The sequence below is a fragment of the Alternaria hordeiaustralica genome (genome assembly GCF_023758085.1).
Source record: "Alternaria hordeiaustralica strain BMP 2776 chromosome Unknown scaffold_7, whole genome shotgun sequence".
NCBI classification, from domain to species: Eukaryota; Fungi; Ascomycota; class Dothideomycetes; order Pleosporales; family Pleosporaceae; genus Alternaria; species Alternaria hordeiaustralica.
The window spans coordinates 986744-1001962 of NW_026056779.1; the positions used below are offsets into that span (position 1 = coordinate 986744).

At 54.0% G+C, this 15219-nt stretch overlaps 6 protein-coding genes across 6 annotated transcripts; 3 read left to right on the forward strand and 3 right to left on the reverse strand.

Moving 5' to 3' along the window:
* Positions 1 to 5: 5 nt before the first annotated feature.
* Positions 6 to 2609, forward strand: J4E84_004745 (uncharacterized protein; the record flags this gene model as incomplete). The annotated part of the gene is made up of 2 exons (XM_049387348.1): positions 6 to 504; positions 553 to 2609. The coding sequence occupies 2 exons, from the start codon at positions 6 to 8 to the stop codon at positions 2607 to 2609; spliced, it is 2556 nt and encodes an 851-aa protein (XP_049245121.1).
* Positions 2610 to 3170: 561 nt separating this feature from the next.
* On the reverse strand, positions 3171 to 6090 carry J4E84_004746 (uncharacterized protein; the record flags this gene model as incomplete). Its single annotated transcript, XM_049387349.1, has 4 exons — positions 3171 to 4311; positions 4365 to 4709; positions 4758 to 5764; positions 5956 to 6090. 4 exons carry the CDS (start codon positions 6088 to 6090, stop codon positions 3171 to 3173), a joined length of 2628 nt encoding a protein of 875 aa, XP_049245122.1.
* Positions 6091 to 7506: 1416 nt separating this feature from the next.
* Positions 7507 to 8836, reverse strand: ARO2 (bifunctional chorismate synthase/riboflavin reductase [NAD(P)H] aro2; the record flags this gene model as incomplete). The annotated part of the gene is made up of 3 exons (XM_049387350.1): positions 7507 to 8342; positions 8391 to 8752; positions 8802 to 8836. 3 exons carry the CDS (start codon positions 8834 to 8836, stop codon positions 7507 to 7509), a joined length of 1233 nt encoding a protein of 410 aa, XP_049245123.1.
* Positions 8837 to 9876: 1040 nt separating this feature from the next.
* Positions 9877 to 11148, forward strand: J4E84_004748 (uncharacterized protein; the record flags this gene model as incomplete). Its single annotated transcript, XM_049387351.1, has 6 exons — positions 9877 to 9960; positions 10025 to 10058; positions 10108 to 10196; positions 10247 to 10274; positions 10440 to 10948; positions 10999 to 11148. The coding sequence occupies 6 exons, from the start codon at positions 9877 to 9879 to the stop codon at positions 11146 to 11148; spliced, it is 894 nt and encodes a 297-aa protein (XP_049245124.1).
* Positions 11149 to 11606: 458 nt separating this feature from the next.
* On the reverse strand, positions 11607 to 13117 carry J4E84_004749 (uncharacterized protein; the record flags this gene model as incomplete). The annotated part of the gene is made up of 4 exons (XM_049387352.1): positions 11607 to 11663; positions 11718 to 11966; positions 12019 to 13031; positions 13078 to 13117. The coding sequence occupies 4 exons, from the start codon at positions 13115 to 13117 to the stop codon at positions 11607 to 11609; spliced, it is 1359 nt and encodes a 452-aa protein (XP_049245125.1).
* A 242-nt stretch (positions 13118 to 13359) lies between these two features.
* On the forward strand, positions 13360 to 14277 carry J4E84_004750 (uncharacterized protein; the record flags this gene model as incomplete). The annotated part of the gene is made up of 1 exon (XM_049387353.1): positions 13360 to 14277. The coding sequence occupies one exon, from the start codon at positions 13360 to 13362 to the stop codon at positions 14275 to 14277; it is 918 nt and encodes a 305-aa protein (XP_049245126.1).
* Between the last annotated feature and the right edge of the window lie 942 nt (positions 14278 to 15219).

Here is a 15219-nt window from a genome sequence, read left to right on the forward strand (position 1 = left end):
TCGCCATGAGCGGCGTGCGTGCCCACATCGCCAGTCGGTTGCGCAGCTCCTCGCTCTCCGCAGTACCCCCACCACAGCACAGTTCCAACTACTCGCCCGACCTGGCCAAAATCGCTGCTTCCGTTCTCTACCGGTCGCCGCTGCCGTCGCAAGAGGGAAGGCCCGTCTTCATCCTCAACGCCGCCGCTCTCCCCGACTCGCACGAAGCCGACTACGACTCCCTGCTACCCTATGTCCTTGCGCGCCTGCCCGAGGAAGACGAACTGCTGAAGGGATTCGAATACGAGGTCGTCTTCTTTGCCGGCGATGGCGATGGCTCAGCGACAAACAAGAAGCACCGGCCTGGCTGGGGCTGGTTTCTGCAGGCGTACCATGTCCTGTCCAGGGCCATGCGCAAGAGGCTCCAGCGCTTGTACATTGTGCACGAGAAAGCTTGGGTACGGATACTGACCGAGATCTTCTCTACCATTGTCAGTCCCAAGTTCAGGAGAAAGATCTACCATCGTGCGTATCCACAACCCCGCAGCGCGGAGCAATGCTGACTCCTTCTAGTATCCAACCTGACGCAGCTTGCCCGCGAAATCCAAATCGAGAACCTGCTTATCCCTCCTTCGACCTATCTTGCCGACCGTCGCGTGTGCGAACACATTTCCGCTTTCAATGGCAGCGGGAAACGAGCATTTGGCGCCCGCGCCCCTTTTCCCACAGGCAGTAATGGCAAGACACGCTTTCCACGCGTGCTGCGAGAGACGACCAGCTTCGTGCTCATGGAGCAGAACATCACCTCGGAAGGCCTGTTCCGCGTACCACCACACTCAAGGCTGCGCGATGCATTGAAGGAAGCATACGATAGGGGCCAGAAATACATCATCTGGAAGGACAACGAGGTGACACTGCCTGTATCACCCTACCCACACGCCCAACATCAAGACGAGATACTAGCTGAGGTGGCCCCAACCGACGCATACTCGGTCTTCATGGCAGCAGCTCTGATCAAAGCATGGTATGCATCTCTGCGCCAGCCTATCTTCCCAACCGACTCATATCGGGACCTGAAGCGACTCTATGGCGACAGCCAGGAGATTCTTGAACTCGACAAACTGACCGACCTGTTCTCGCCAACTTCGGAGTGGTCCCTGCTACCTGGCATATCCCGCGAGATCCTGTGCAGGCATCTTCTGCCTCTCATGAGTGCCATAGCCGCACGACAAGAAGAAAACAAGATGACGGCCGAAAACCTCGCTGTTTGCTTTGCACCTGGATTACTGTGTGGACCTGATCAGCTTGAAGACGCCAAAATGTCCTCAATAATAAGAAGGATCTTCACCCAGGCAGTCGACATGTGGACCGAGGGGCTTAGAGAAGCATGCGGGCAGAACGAGGAGGCTTTCTACAACGAGCTTGAGCTACCCAAGGACGAGAACGACTGGGAGGACCCTGCCGATGCGAAGCGTGATTCTGCAGATAGCAAAGGCTCATTGGAAGATCAGATGAGCGGTATAACGCTACTCGACAATGAGAAGATGCCTACCTATCACGAACCACAGGAAACTCAAGGCGAGGCGTTACCGCCTCCTTTGCCTCCACGCTCACGCGCACCGTCGGCCAAATCCTCTGCCGATTCTGTTCAGCGAAAACCTGCACCGCCCCTTACAGTGCCACCTCGCTACTCTACCGTCATATCCGACGCGCCTGAAGACGTCGCCGAGTCACCCATAACTTACGCTGCCACCACTGATGGCTTCGCCCCACCCCGAAACGACGACAACCGTATCGGCCAACCCCCTAATGTACCACCGCGATGGAGTGCACAAACGGATGAGAAGAAGTCTGGTACGAGCAATCCAGTTCCAGTCCTTCCTATGTCAGCATCTACTCGCGCACGAGAAGATGCGCCATTTTCTCACGTTTCTTCTACTACTACTGCTACTCCTCCTACTGTTGCGCCTAGACTCAACATTCCTAAGAGGAAAACCCTGACTGCGATGCAGATTGACAATGTCTCCAAGGCCGTCGTCGCACAGGATGAAGCTCACAAACACCCCATGGGCGGCATGGCGCTTCCAGGTCTTACAGGTAATTACTACAGCAATAATTCTATTGCGAAAAGAGGTCCATCCTCAACGTACGCATCGAGCGAGGGCGTGAGTTCGCCTCAGTTGACCTCTCCCCAAAGCGCAGTCTCGGCACCAGCATCAGAACCTGCCTTTCGCCGTCCAAGCATCCCATTTTCCGCAACATCATCAACAACAAGCCGTAGTCCCAGCATCAACTCACTCGCCCGACCCGTATACCCGGTGACGCCTCAAGTTCCCATTATCAACGCACCCACCAAAGCATCCACGCTCCCCATTCCAGCTGCTGCGCCCCGTCTGCGTACCCCGAGTCCAAGCCTCATGCAGCGCATGCCCAGCTTCGAGAACTTCGCCAAAGATCAACCAAAGAAAGATGACGCAGACGCCGAGACTGGGGTTGCAAGAGGCCGAACATTGAAGCCAAAGAAAATGAACCTTAAAAAGCAGTCTGTCGAAGACCTGAGGCGCTTGTACGAAGAACGTGCTGGGACTGCTAGTGTGCTTGTCCAGACTGCAAAGCAAAAGGGTGTTTGAGTGCGTTGCTGGTTTTCAGGGTGAGGTGCTGTGTTGAGTCGATGTCGCCGGCGTGCTGCATACTTTGCCGTTAATTGGGCCTGTATATTTCTCCCCGGCTTTTCCTTCATTTAGATCTATACCCTCTCATATCTCAGCATTTCAACTATATTACCTACACATGTCTCTATGTAGCTGCAATGTGTTTAATACAAACATTCATGTTCTTGTACCTGCCATTATATTCTGTCTCATTGATTCATGCGCGCAGATGAAGATAAAGAGGCACATGGAATGGACCTTGGATACACGGAACATATGACATTTGCCTACTGTTGCTAGTCTCTCAATTGCACATCCGTACGAGCTCTCAGTCCACCGACCATGAACGCCTTCATTGAGAAAATACACTCGGAGTTCAGTGCCTGTGCGCCTTAACCCCGCTAAATGATGCCGCTATGCAACGCCACTCGGAATCCATCCAGCCTCGAATGTATGAGCTTCTTCCGATAAAGCTCACCGAACCAACTGCTGCATCAAATGCGAAATGCTCCCATCATCAATCTTGAAACCGTCCATCTGTCAACTCATCGGTCCTTGGTTTCCGTTCGTGTTCTGCCACCATCCCGGATCGTACTCTTCCTGCGCATGGTGGTGCCCCTCATGTGTCGTTTGTGGGTAGCTCACATGTTCTGTCGGCTGCGCGTAGTTCCCTCGGTGCGCATACCCAGTGTCTGCCTGGCTATGCGGGTTGCCGTACACACTGCCTCCAATATTGTGATTGAAGCCGTTGATATGGCTCGATCGCCAGTCCTCGCTGATCTTGAAACCATCCCGACCAAGACGATCGCCCACGTCTGTGTTGTGAAGAACACTCTCCAGGCCCATCGGACTTATTTGCTGATAGGTGTGACGTGGCAGAATCGGTCCTGGTACTCCAGGAATAGGGTTCCAAAACATGGATTCTGCCGTATCGGTAGATGGAGATGTCATCGCCGTGGACATGTTGGGTGCGGACGACATGGGCTGCGAGTACTGATATGTCGGTAAAGGCATTCCTGTATTGTAATTATGATGGGTGGGTGTGTGCCCTACAACGGGTGATGGTTGGTGTTGGCTCGATACCACACTACTCGGCCTCGAATTGGCGGGATGTGTAGCCAATTGTAATCCTGGTTGAGGAGCAAACATCGACAGGCTCTCCCTCCGTTGAGTAATAGGTGGATGGAGACGGCCGGGTCCTATCCGATTGCCGGTAATAGTTGTCGTATTGGGAGGTATCATAAGAGGATCTGCCGGAGGACTGATAGTACCTTGGGGCTTGTTGGGGTCGCTTGTTGGTATCAACGAGGAGTTGCTTAATTCTTCAGGGAAAGGCAACTTCCACGTCTTCGCCAGGGTGTATATGACGCGGAAACTTCTCGCCCCGAAATAGTGACATTCGTGAAGATCGTCTAGGCCCTGCATGCCTTCGATGAGGTTTTGTCGAGAAATGTTGTTATCCTTTGAATATAGCAAGTGCACAACACAGACAGTGAGTAATACGTGTGGTATGAGTAGGTGAGCTTGACGAAAGTCGTAGAACTGCCGGTAGATCCGGACAAGTTCAGACACTTTGTTGGCCGCATCTACGCAGATGTCGCGGGGGCGTATATCGGAATGAATAAGATCGACTTTGAGCAGAGGCCGGAAAAGGTGCACGATGATGGTCCAGTAAAGCATGCTACGTGGAGTGTCAGTTCTGTTCGCAAAGTAAACATGGATGTTCAGACATACTGTAGTACCAAGATGTGTGGCTCGGGTTCCTTCTTTCCTTCCAGGCTTATCAAAGCTGGCAGTTTTCTATACCAGGCTTGGTATTTATGATAACAATCAAGCAATCTACTGCTCGTAAGTCGCTCTTTTGGCGCAAAGAACATGTGGTTGTTGTCATTGACGAGCTCCGCGAGCGATGTAAATTCCTGGAGGAACATGCGGATGGTTACGACTCCGCCTCCTGCGATTTGTGAGGGGGCGGGATAAGCCTCAGGAAGGTCAGACGTCTCTTCCAGCATAGGCTTTTCGAGAGTAATGGCAGCTCGAGGAAGCTGAGATATGCGGCCAGTAACGATTGTCCAGATTCTGCGTCGAGTTAGCCCAGTCGGGGTAAAAATAGCCAAGATAACTCACGTATCCACGGTGAAGCAGCCCCAGAATGTGACCTTTCTCACTTCGATCTCACTTGGTGTCAAGCCAAGCGCAGAATTGGCGCCATAGTTCAAGTGCAAACCAAGCTCAACACACATACGAAGACACCTTCCCATGTAGGAAAAGCCTGAACTTTCTCTCCCTGTGCTCGGCTCACGCATCGACATAATGCAGAGCGCCTGAACAGTCGTCAGGCTCGGGGTTTCATCTTCGAATAACAGCCGCCTGGCCTCGGCAAAGAAGTGATCGCCTGCAGTACGGAAGTTGTCAGGATCCGTGCGACCTGCAGGGTCTTCCGTGAGATGACATGCATATGCGCATATAGCATTGACCAGTAGAGAGCAGCAATACTTGTCGCGTCCCGCTCTGAAGTCCTTGTAAAAACACTCTCGGCTGAAGAGCACGTAGAAGGGATGACTCCAGGTGAAATAGAGGTCAAGCAGAGTCTCAACAAAAGCCAGGTCATCGGTTACGTTGGTCCACGTTGACCCTTGACGCTCTGGCTTCACGCTGTTGGTACGCAGCCGCCCGCCACCAAAATTCTCATCTTCGGGTACCAGGCCTAGGCTTGCGGAATGTCCAAAGTGTCTGCTCTGGCCGGTGGATGTAACAGATGGCTTCCCAAGCAGCACACTAAGATCTGACTCGAGGCTTTGAACGTCGACGGGCTCGCTCTGCGTCAACGTCACGTTCTTGCGCCATGTTTCAGCTAGAGAGGTGAGGTCGAGGCTGGGGTCTCTTCGAATATGATTGAGAAATTCTTGGACATGCTCGTCAGGTAGATGTCTCAGCGAATTGACGATAAATTCGGCGCTCGAGACATTCTCAGGGCTGGAGGCGGCGACAAGGGAGGCGTCGCGCTTGATCCCAGTATTGTTTGCGATCGTCGGAGTAGCCTTAGTGCGACGACTCTCGCTCTCAGCATCGTAATGACATTCAGTCTTGTAGACGGCAGTGCAAGTCGCGCACACGGGTGTACCACCGTCACACTGTAGATGAGGTGTCAGCAGGAGGGCACTTGGCGAGGGACCGGGAAAGTTGCCCGGAGAATGGCCCAAACAAGAGTTGCGGATAATCCTCGCTGGTGACGAGCCTTCCGCGGAGGCGAATCTCCAGCATCGGGCCAGATGTAGGAGCTCAATGTGGAATTGGTGCATGCAGTGGGAAGATTGATGCTTACTTTGGACTTGCGTTTCCGGCAGGGCACACAGGCCGACTGGACACAGCGCCGCTTACTGGCTTTTGTGTCCTGCGCCTGTGAGTTATCTTGGTCGTCTCTGTTGTTGGAAGAGGTGGCAGTAGCGGCGCGGGCCATGGTTGATCACGAGGGGAATGAAGAGGCAGTCCGCGCGGGCTCCGAGGACGAGTTAGTTATTCCATTCTCTGGGCCGGGTGGGAAAGTAATATGATTAGCCACCAATTTCGAGGGAGAAGAACAGCGGGCTCGGATTAGGTAGCTGTGACGTTGGCGCCCGTCGCGACGTTCAACGTGCCTGCCTTAGTTTGCGTTCGGCAAGATCAAAGCCCATGGATGATTTTCGGTAGGGTGGCAAACGCAGAGGCGACATCCAAAAGGATCGATGCGCGACCACGACGAAGAGGCTCGATTGGCCTCGTACTGGATCTAGATTGGGAGGTAAACGCCTACTGCAGTAGCCGATGGGCTGTAACAGATGAATAGGTCGCGTCCGACAGGCTGTGCCGCACGTGGGAATTCGAATCGAGGTCCCGGAGGCATGGGCCAGCTGACATGTCCATGTCCGGACGCGAGGGGCCTTTGCGGAGATAGAAGCGAACTTGGGACGACTCTATCAGTGGAGCCTGGTTTCGGGTACCGCAGCATCTGCTTGCGACAGGACAGAGTTTTTTGGAGCAGCACCAGCATCAACGACTAGCTTCGGCATGGCGCACCGAGCACTGGACGAATTTGCCATGGCTATCTTCACACGGATGATGCAAGGCGGCACACATGCTTGTGCGCGATCTCGATGTCGGTCAGACAAGGGAGCGGCATTGACAAGAGCTGCTTGTAGGCAAGAGGATAGACTGGAGGAAGAGGGGTTCGCGGAGCGTGTCCTATGTCATGTTGGCTCGCGGCTGCAAGCGAAGGGATCTCCAACAGCCAGGGTTCTTGCTTTTGGTGGAGGGGAAGGCCCGATAGCATCCGCTGCCAATGCATCCTCCTTGCCCTCCGGTCACCCTCTTCTTACAGTGTGGCGACTCTGCCGGCCCCCACACTGGCTTCCGCGAGGCTGGAAGTCCTTGCCGGTGAACATCGGCCTCTCAATGGGTAAAGACACCAGGTGGCGGTGCCTATTACCACTCTATCGGAATGTCTCGACTAGTCTGTAGTTGCATGTCTTATCCTATAGTTTACCGGTAAGATGCACGTCACGAAGGTCGAGATGTGGTTCTACACTTTTGCCCAGTCGGTTCGCATGTGAACTATTCGTCTCGCGGACGAATCTGTCAGCTCGGCCGAGGGTTGTGGACAAGTTTCTACGATCATGGGTAGCATCTAAACTGGTCCTCGCTGCTGAACTTGCTGTATTCCGACTCGGAATGACTTTTGAGCCTTTGAGCCCATCTGTGGACTCTGATATTGTGGAGTCGTGGCACTTTTATCTATACATCAAGTCTAATAACTTTCATCCATCTCGGCGCAATAACATCGTACACTCGCAGCTGGCGCCTTAACTCCCATTATACCCGACTTACATCATCCGGCCTATCAAGCGCCATTGACGGGTTGAACGCCCTTTAGCGGTGGAAGCAAGCTCCTCGCGCCTTGTCTCGCCTGCTGGGCTAGTACGGCATCCATGATGACCAATGCAGCCATCATCTCGACAATGGGCACTGCACGAGGCACTACACAAGGATCGTGCCTGCCCTTGGCCTCCAACACTCCTTCCTCTTGGTCGTATGTGACTGTAGACTGCGCCTGTCCAATTGTCGCTGCCGGCTTAAAAGCTACGTTGAAGTAGATGGGCGCGCCGTTGGTGATACCACCCTGGATACCGCCCGAGTTGTTGGTCTTGGTGGTGAGCTTGGGTTTTGAGCGGTACTTGCTTGCATCGGGGTTTTCGCCTGCCGGGACAGCAGGAGCTTTGACGAACGCGTCATTGTGAATTGAGCCCGGTAGTTGTGCGCCTCCGAAGCCGGATCCGATTTCAAACCCCTTGGTTGCGGGAATCGACAGCATAGCGTGTCCCAGCTTGGCCTCCAGCTTGTCAAAGCATGGCTCTCCCAAGCCTGTCGGGCAACCTCTTATTACGCAAGTCACAGTGCCACCTATGCTGTCTTGTGCGTCGCGGTACTTGGCAATCAAGTCTTCCATGCGCTTGGTGACATCGTCGCTCGGACACCTGACGGGCAGGTACTCGTCTACCTTATTGCGTGTAATCGAGTCGATTAGCTTGAGATACTCTGGGTTCGTGGATGCGGTGGGATGTTCAGGTGTAGGAGGGAAGAGGAACTCGTTTCCGATGGAGTTGGTGAATGCGATGATCTCGATACCGTAGGCTTCGCGCAGGTACTTCTCCGCTATCGCACCGGCTGCTACTCGTCCTGGGCACCATTAGCATTTGTACGGTGGTTGTGCCGGAATCCGCTCACCAATGGTCTCTCGTGCGCTACTTCGTCCACCACCTGAGCTAGCCTTCACACCGTACTTCTCCAGGTATGTCCAGTCGGCGTGGCTCGGTCTTGGGTACATGTCCATCGTCTTGTTGCCGTAGTCTTGCTTGCGCTGGTTCTCGTTCATGACCCTGACGCCAATCGGGGTGCCCAGTGTGATGCCGAACTCTGTGCCAGACTGGATCTCTACGCGGTCTTTCTCGTCGCGGGGGGTTGTGATGGCGGACTGGCCCGGTCGGCGGCGCGTCATCTGGGGTTGGATGTCATCCTCAGTAAGGGCCATGCCCGGCGGGCAACCGTCGATAATGGCGCCGACGGAAAGACAATGGGATTCGCCATAGCTATCGCAGGTCAGTAGACGTCGGGCAACTATACGGCGCGTATGCATACGTGGTGACCCTGAAGTGCGTGCCAAAGGTAGACATTATGGTTGTGGTGTTGGCGAGATAGTGGGGATTCGGCTCCCTTGTGAACGGCGACTAGTCAATGAGATGCGTGCTCGGTGTATCCAAACGTCTGTGTATGTGTCCAAAGAGCGTCGGTTTAATTATTGTGTCGTTGCAGGTCCAGACGCGTGCGCTAGAATAATCAACGTCAGAGTCACTCTAGGAGTTTTATTTATTTAGCGGGGCGCGGAGTACAGCCGTCTGGGAACCCGAGATCGGCCACCGATGGTAAGGCTGGTATGAACCAAACGACGGTACCCTCCCATCGGAGCGTCAACGCAATGTCGCACATTCTCCAAAGTTAACATTGCGGTGCGAGGAAAGTCATTCGTTCAGCGATTGATGGAGTTGCTGATATGCAGACACCAAGATATCCCCACAGGCAATGCGAACGAGCATGGCTAGATCCCACTCCGTACGTGTACTTGAGGCATCTCAACTGCGTGATCAAATTCAGAAGAAACATGGAACAAATGGCAAGTAAGTGGGCTGTCTTCGCCCTCGGGATGGTGACTGGAGTATGTTGCCATGAGGATGTGCTTGCAGGGTCAACGTTGTCGCCCAGACAGACGACCCCACACCACATGACATGCGCTGTTCTTGCGCTGTACAAAGCGTCCGGTCAAGGAAAGACTGGCGACCACATGTGCGTGGGCGAGTGGGCCGAACAACTCAAGACGATGCCACGCGCGCAGGCGACTGCGCCTGGAAACGGGTTCCATGGTTGAGGGCGCAGATGGCAGGAGTGACAGTCACATCATGCTAGTATCAGGTAAGATGAAGGGGCGTCTAGTCGACACGGGCGCAGAGTAGTCGACGCCGACGAGCATGGCGAGAACAGAGTTTGGTCGTGTCTGAGGGATGGATGGAGAGTGGGTGGACTGGCAGGCACGAAGATCATCCGGGATTACTAGCGCGGACCCTGCCGTGACTTCTCAAGAAGTTTTGCTTGCAGCCAGCAACACGACGCCCTAAACACCCCTCTTTCCTCCATCACATCCCCCACCAAACCGCCCAACATGACTGAGTACGTCAAGGTCGAGAAGATCATCCCCAAGTTCCCGCCGCCGGCGTTCAGCGACATCGCCAAGGCCTCCAACGACGTATGTTTTGGCTCCCCGCGACGAGCTCCCCCATGGCGCCATTGCTAACGGAGCCGCCCTCCAGCTCATCAACAAGGACTTCTACCACACTGCCGCAGGTCCGCGACTCCAATTGATCCGCCTGCCCTCCCACTGACGCGCCCGCAGCTGCCCTTGAGGTCAAGCTCAAGGCCCCCAACGGTGTCAACTTCACCGCCAAGGGAACCTCTGCCCACGATGGCCCCGTCACTTCCTCGGTAAGCCCGCCATTGTACGCGGAAAAACGCCATGCTAACGCGTCCACCAGCTCGAGGGCAAGAAGTCGCTTTCCAACGGTACGACAAACGATTCCTTTCTCCCCCGCTCCACGAGCCTCTCTGTACCCCTTCATACGTCTTCCAACTTTCAATCTTATATATTCCACGTGAAGCAGCCTCCCGGCAACGGGGGCTTTTCCGTGGCGGGCTACGGAATCAACCTACTGACAACGGACGACGCAGGCATCAGCATCACCCAGTCATGGAACACTGCCAACATGCTGGCCACCAAGGTCGAGCTCAACGACACCTTTGCCAGCGGCTTGAAGACTGAGATTCTCTCCAACTTCAACCCCGCTGCCGGCAACAAGGGCCAGAAGGTCAACCTTCACTTCAAGCAGCCTGCCTTCCACGGCCGCGCTTTCGTCGACTACTCGGCTGCTGGCGCCATTGGCACCACCGCTGATGCTGTCGTTAGCCACGAGGGCATGGTCGTTGGTGGTGAAGTCGGTTACGATGTGCAGAAGGCTGCCATCACCAAGTACTCCGCCGCTGTCGGATACACCACCCCTCTCTACAACGCTGCCGTGACTGCCACCAACTCCCTGAGCGTTTTCACCGCCTCGTACTACCAGCGCGTCAACCCCGCTGTCGAGGCCGGTGCCCGCGCTGTCTGGGACTCAAAGTCCGGCAACAACGTCGGTCTTGAGCTCGCTGCCAAGTACAAGCTTGACCCTGCGTCTTTCGCTAAGGTATGACGGTCCCTGACATGCACGAGGGCGTCTGTACTAATCCCATCCAGGCCAAGATCAACAACCTCGGCATTGCTTCCCTCGCCTACAACACCAAGGTCAACAGCGGTCTGACCTTCGGTATTGGTGGTTCTTTCGATACCCAGAAGCTGAACGAGGCCGGCCACAAGCTCGGCACCAGCTTCACCTTCGAGGGTTAAGCACCTCGAAAAGAGATACATTTGTGGAAAAGAGAAGAAGGAGCTGGCTTTTAGATTCTTTTGGTTCTCGCGAAGCAGTATCATATCAATCTAGTGCTGATGAGCGAACGGAGCATACTCCTTGGGTATGCGCGACAGTTCGTCTCAATACAATTTACTGGAACTCTGGACCCCGATCTATATGCTCGTAGTGATGATGTATACTTACTGAATCTGTACCCCTAGTAAAGACATCAAGCGTGCTGGCGTTGGTTTGTTCAAGGAAGAGGAAGGCAAGTGAAAGCTGATCAATCAGATATGGTATGTTTTTTACTTCTTGTTATTTCCGGTATATGCAGTGCCCAGTCATGGTCATGAAACAGTTTCTTCATGAACTCGAAACACATAGCTTCGTTCTACTTGTTGTCACATGTTAGTTTGAACTTGCAGATGCTTCATGTTTGACGTGTAATTGGAGCTTAGTAGTCGTCGCCGCGACTAAGAATCTCCTTGCAGTTGGGGCGAAGCACGAATGTCTGTCTTGCGTTAGCACACATCTTTACAGTGTCGACGGATCAGTGGCTACTTACGTGTTCACTCTGTGCTGTATAACTGCCCTTGATATCGCAAAGCGGGGGGTAGGCCTCGACAATACCCGCGCTGACCAGGTTGTTCAAGCCCAAGAGGTACTTATCGTGGCCCATGCGATCGAGATACCGCCTGCAGAAAGGCAGAGTACCGAAGTTCTTGGTAATGGAGTTGAGGAGTGTCTTTGCTGACGAGACGCGGAGAGCGACTTTGGGTGCGTCGGCCTTTTTGGCGTAGTGAGATGTCTCCATCTGTGGTACTTGTTAGATCAAGAGTAGGCTTACTAGTAGGCGAGTGACTTACATCATCCCGAACGTATCCCTTTCCTGTGCTGCCGAATGTTTCGATAGCAAATGTCTCGCCTTCTTCCATCTTTGTCTGGTCGCCGCCCTTGACGATCGGTACAGTCTTGCCGCCGTGAATAGTGTAGTGTCCGATGGAGTGTCCGTTCAGATTCCTTATGCACTTGACGGGCAGCATCTGGCCCTTGATTTCTACCTCGTAGCTCTCCATGACTTCCTGGATAGCAGCGCCAATATCGCTCATGCGGACGTCGATACCGGCCTCCTTGATACCGGCGTTTGTCGCAGCCTTGCATGCGTTGATGAGATTGTCGTATACGGGGTCGAAGGTCAGGGTGAACGCGCTGTCCACAATACGTCCGTTGATGTGTACGCCGAAATCGACCTTCATGACATCTTCGTAGTTGATGACCATTTTGTTGCCCGCATTGGGGGTGTAATGCGCTGCACAGTGGTTTATGCTCAGACCAGTCGGGAATCCCATGCCCGCTATTTGCGCGTCACCATCCTCCAGACCCTGGTGTCCTGTCAAGGCGCGAACCGAGTCCTCGATACCCTCTGCGATCTCGGTAAGCGACATGCCCGGCTTGATCCAGTTCTGAGCCCATTGTCGAACTTGACGGTGGATCTCTGAGCCTTTGCGGTATTCTGTGAGGAAGTCATTGTTCATGCGGTCGAGGTGGCGCTTCTCTTCGTTGGTGGTCCGGTAGGCGTTCTCGTTGACGTATTCTTGGATTTCGCCCTCGGGGTACGAATCGTTGGGGAACAGCTCATCGATGCGAACTCGTGGCGGTGATGTCTGCACCTTGGGCCCTCCTGCGCCGGCTGCTGCGCCGGCCTTCTTCTTCTTTCTGGGCTTCCTCTTCTTCTTCTTTTTCGCAGCGCCTTCCCCGGTTTCTGGCGCTCCATCTTCGGCCTCGTTGTCATCGTCTGAGTCTTCGTGGTCTGCGTCGCCTGTGGGCTTTTCGCTGTTCTCTGTTGTACCATTTGCTGGTTTGCCGTTGGTGTCGTCCACTGTACGCTGTTAGGCGATGTAACGCGAGAGGTAGCGTTTCCATACACTTCATGTTGGCGACTTCGTCCGCTACCTTGGCCGCCATGTTGGCCGTGTCGAGAGTATAATAGTGCGTGTCTCGTGGACAATCTCGAAATTTACGAGCGTCTCGAAACGCCCCGCTAACTGACGCCGGTGGAGCGTCGCCCACTGACTGGGTTCTGCAGCTAGGCCATGCTTGTCTTAGCCTCGGGAGCTTGGCGATGACGTCCTCCATGCGCGCCGAACATTCACCCAGACTCATGTTTCTGCATGGACACCCTCACCTTCGGATATTGGTAATGGGCAATGCCACCCCGCCCATCTAGCCTACTGCGAACAATCGCTCAAACGTCGACTTCTCGGCTGTCGCGCATATCCTCGCCATACATCTGTCACTCATGTCTCCGTCGCACGGGTCCTGCTCTTCCGCGGCGCATACAAGTCTCGCATTTCCATGCTACGGCCCCACGATACGCGGACGCCATAGTCAATCATTACGAGACGCTACACCTCACTTCGACGGCGTCTGCTTCTGAGATCAAGCGCCAATTCTACACGCTCTCGAAGAAAAACCACCCGGACCATAACCGCAACGACCCCGAAGCCTCCACACGTTTCGTCGCAATAAGCGAAGCATACCACATCCTCTCTGTACCAGAGAAGCGCGCGCAATACGATGCACAACTAGAGCACTCGCAAAGACAATCACGCTGGGGAGCGAGCGGGAGTGAATATCCGCAAGGGAGTTACAGTTCCGCTGCATATGGCTCAAGGCCGGCCAGCGGGCTGAACAAGAAGCGAAGTACCTTCCGAGGGCCACCGCCCTCATTCTACAAGGCCGGTGGCTATGGACGTCACGGCGCGAAGCGAGCCGAATACGCATATTCCAACGCACAGGAAGGTGGTGAGGCATCCAAGCATGCTGGTCAAGAATCCTACGGCGAATGGGGTGGATTTGGCCCTGGTCAGCAGAAACAAGGGAATCAAGTTCCACACTTTGACAACGTCAGACACAAGGAAACGCAGGACAACGTGAACGAGCATATTTGGGCTAGGCGGAAAAAGCTGCGTAGGAACATCAAAGTAGAGGAGGAGTGGGAAAAGGGCAACATGATTGTCAACTTTCTCGCGGTTTCTGCTGTCATCGCCATGATTGGGATTACGGCCAAGTTTTTCGAGAGCCGGCACGAGTCGCATCCACGTAAAACTAAAGAGAGCGCTTGAGCTAGTGGTGTAATCGCTATCTATCCCGGCGAAGGAATCAGTATGAAGAATAATCATATTCGCAGAGAATTTCGAGGCCAACGTGAACGCTACATTCATTGATCTACCGTTTGTACTGTAATGTAGGCTGTGAAAGAGACACGTCTGGTTCCGACATTGTATGAGGTGCCGCCGCTTGATCTACTAGCGACCTGCACATCTCCTCATATTCTTCCCGATTGTGTTCCGATTCGCTTGGGCGTTCCCATCCGTCTTCAAATCTATTGCAATTCTCGAGGCGATTTAGGGCAGGCCTCAGAAGGTTCCATAACAAGTATGGCACCGCACGCGTCATCATGCAAGCTGGCTCCTGCTTCGCGCCATGAATATACATAGTCCAATCCACGCTCGCTTCTGGTGAATGCTTACGGAATACGCAACCGCTCTCGAGCTCGGTCGGTAGTCGCAGTAGCCCCTGATGATGTAGTCGACTGAAGTAGGTCCATATCGGCTGGAGGAAGAACATGTGTACCCACCAGCGTGGTACAATAATGCGCGTATCATAATCGCTGCGACCAGTTGTTGCATCCAACTGGTAGTAATACGTAGTAATCTTGCCCGGATAGTCGATAGTCCAGATGTTGCCGCCGAAGGTATGACGCTCCCAAGCATTCCCTAGTTCGGGATCGGTGTCAGCCAACTGATAAAGAGGGTCGCCATGGGTAGTCGTGGGTCTACAAATATGTTAGTGGCAACTCGCAATGAATATGTTCAGAGATCGACTTACGAGGATGAATTCTCGATGCTGCTGCGATGATACCAGACGGCATGGGCAAGTTCGTGGCAAAGAGCGATAGCGATTCTCAGGAAGATCGCCTCTTGATCGTATAGAGACCCATGATTGATAACGTGACGGAGTGCGTAGAGGTGATGAGTATGGAGCTGGATCCGTGGACAGTATAC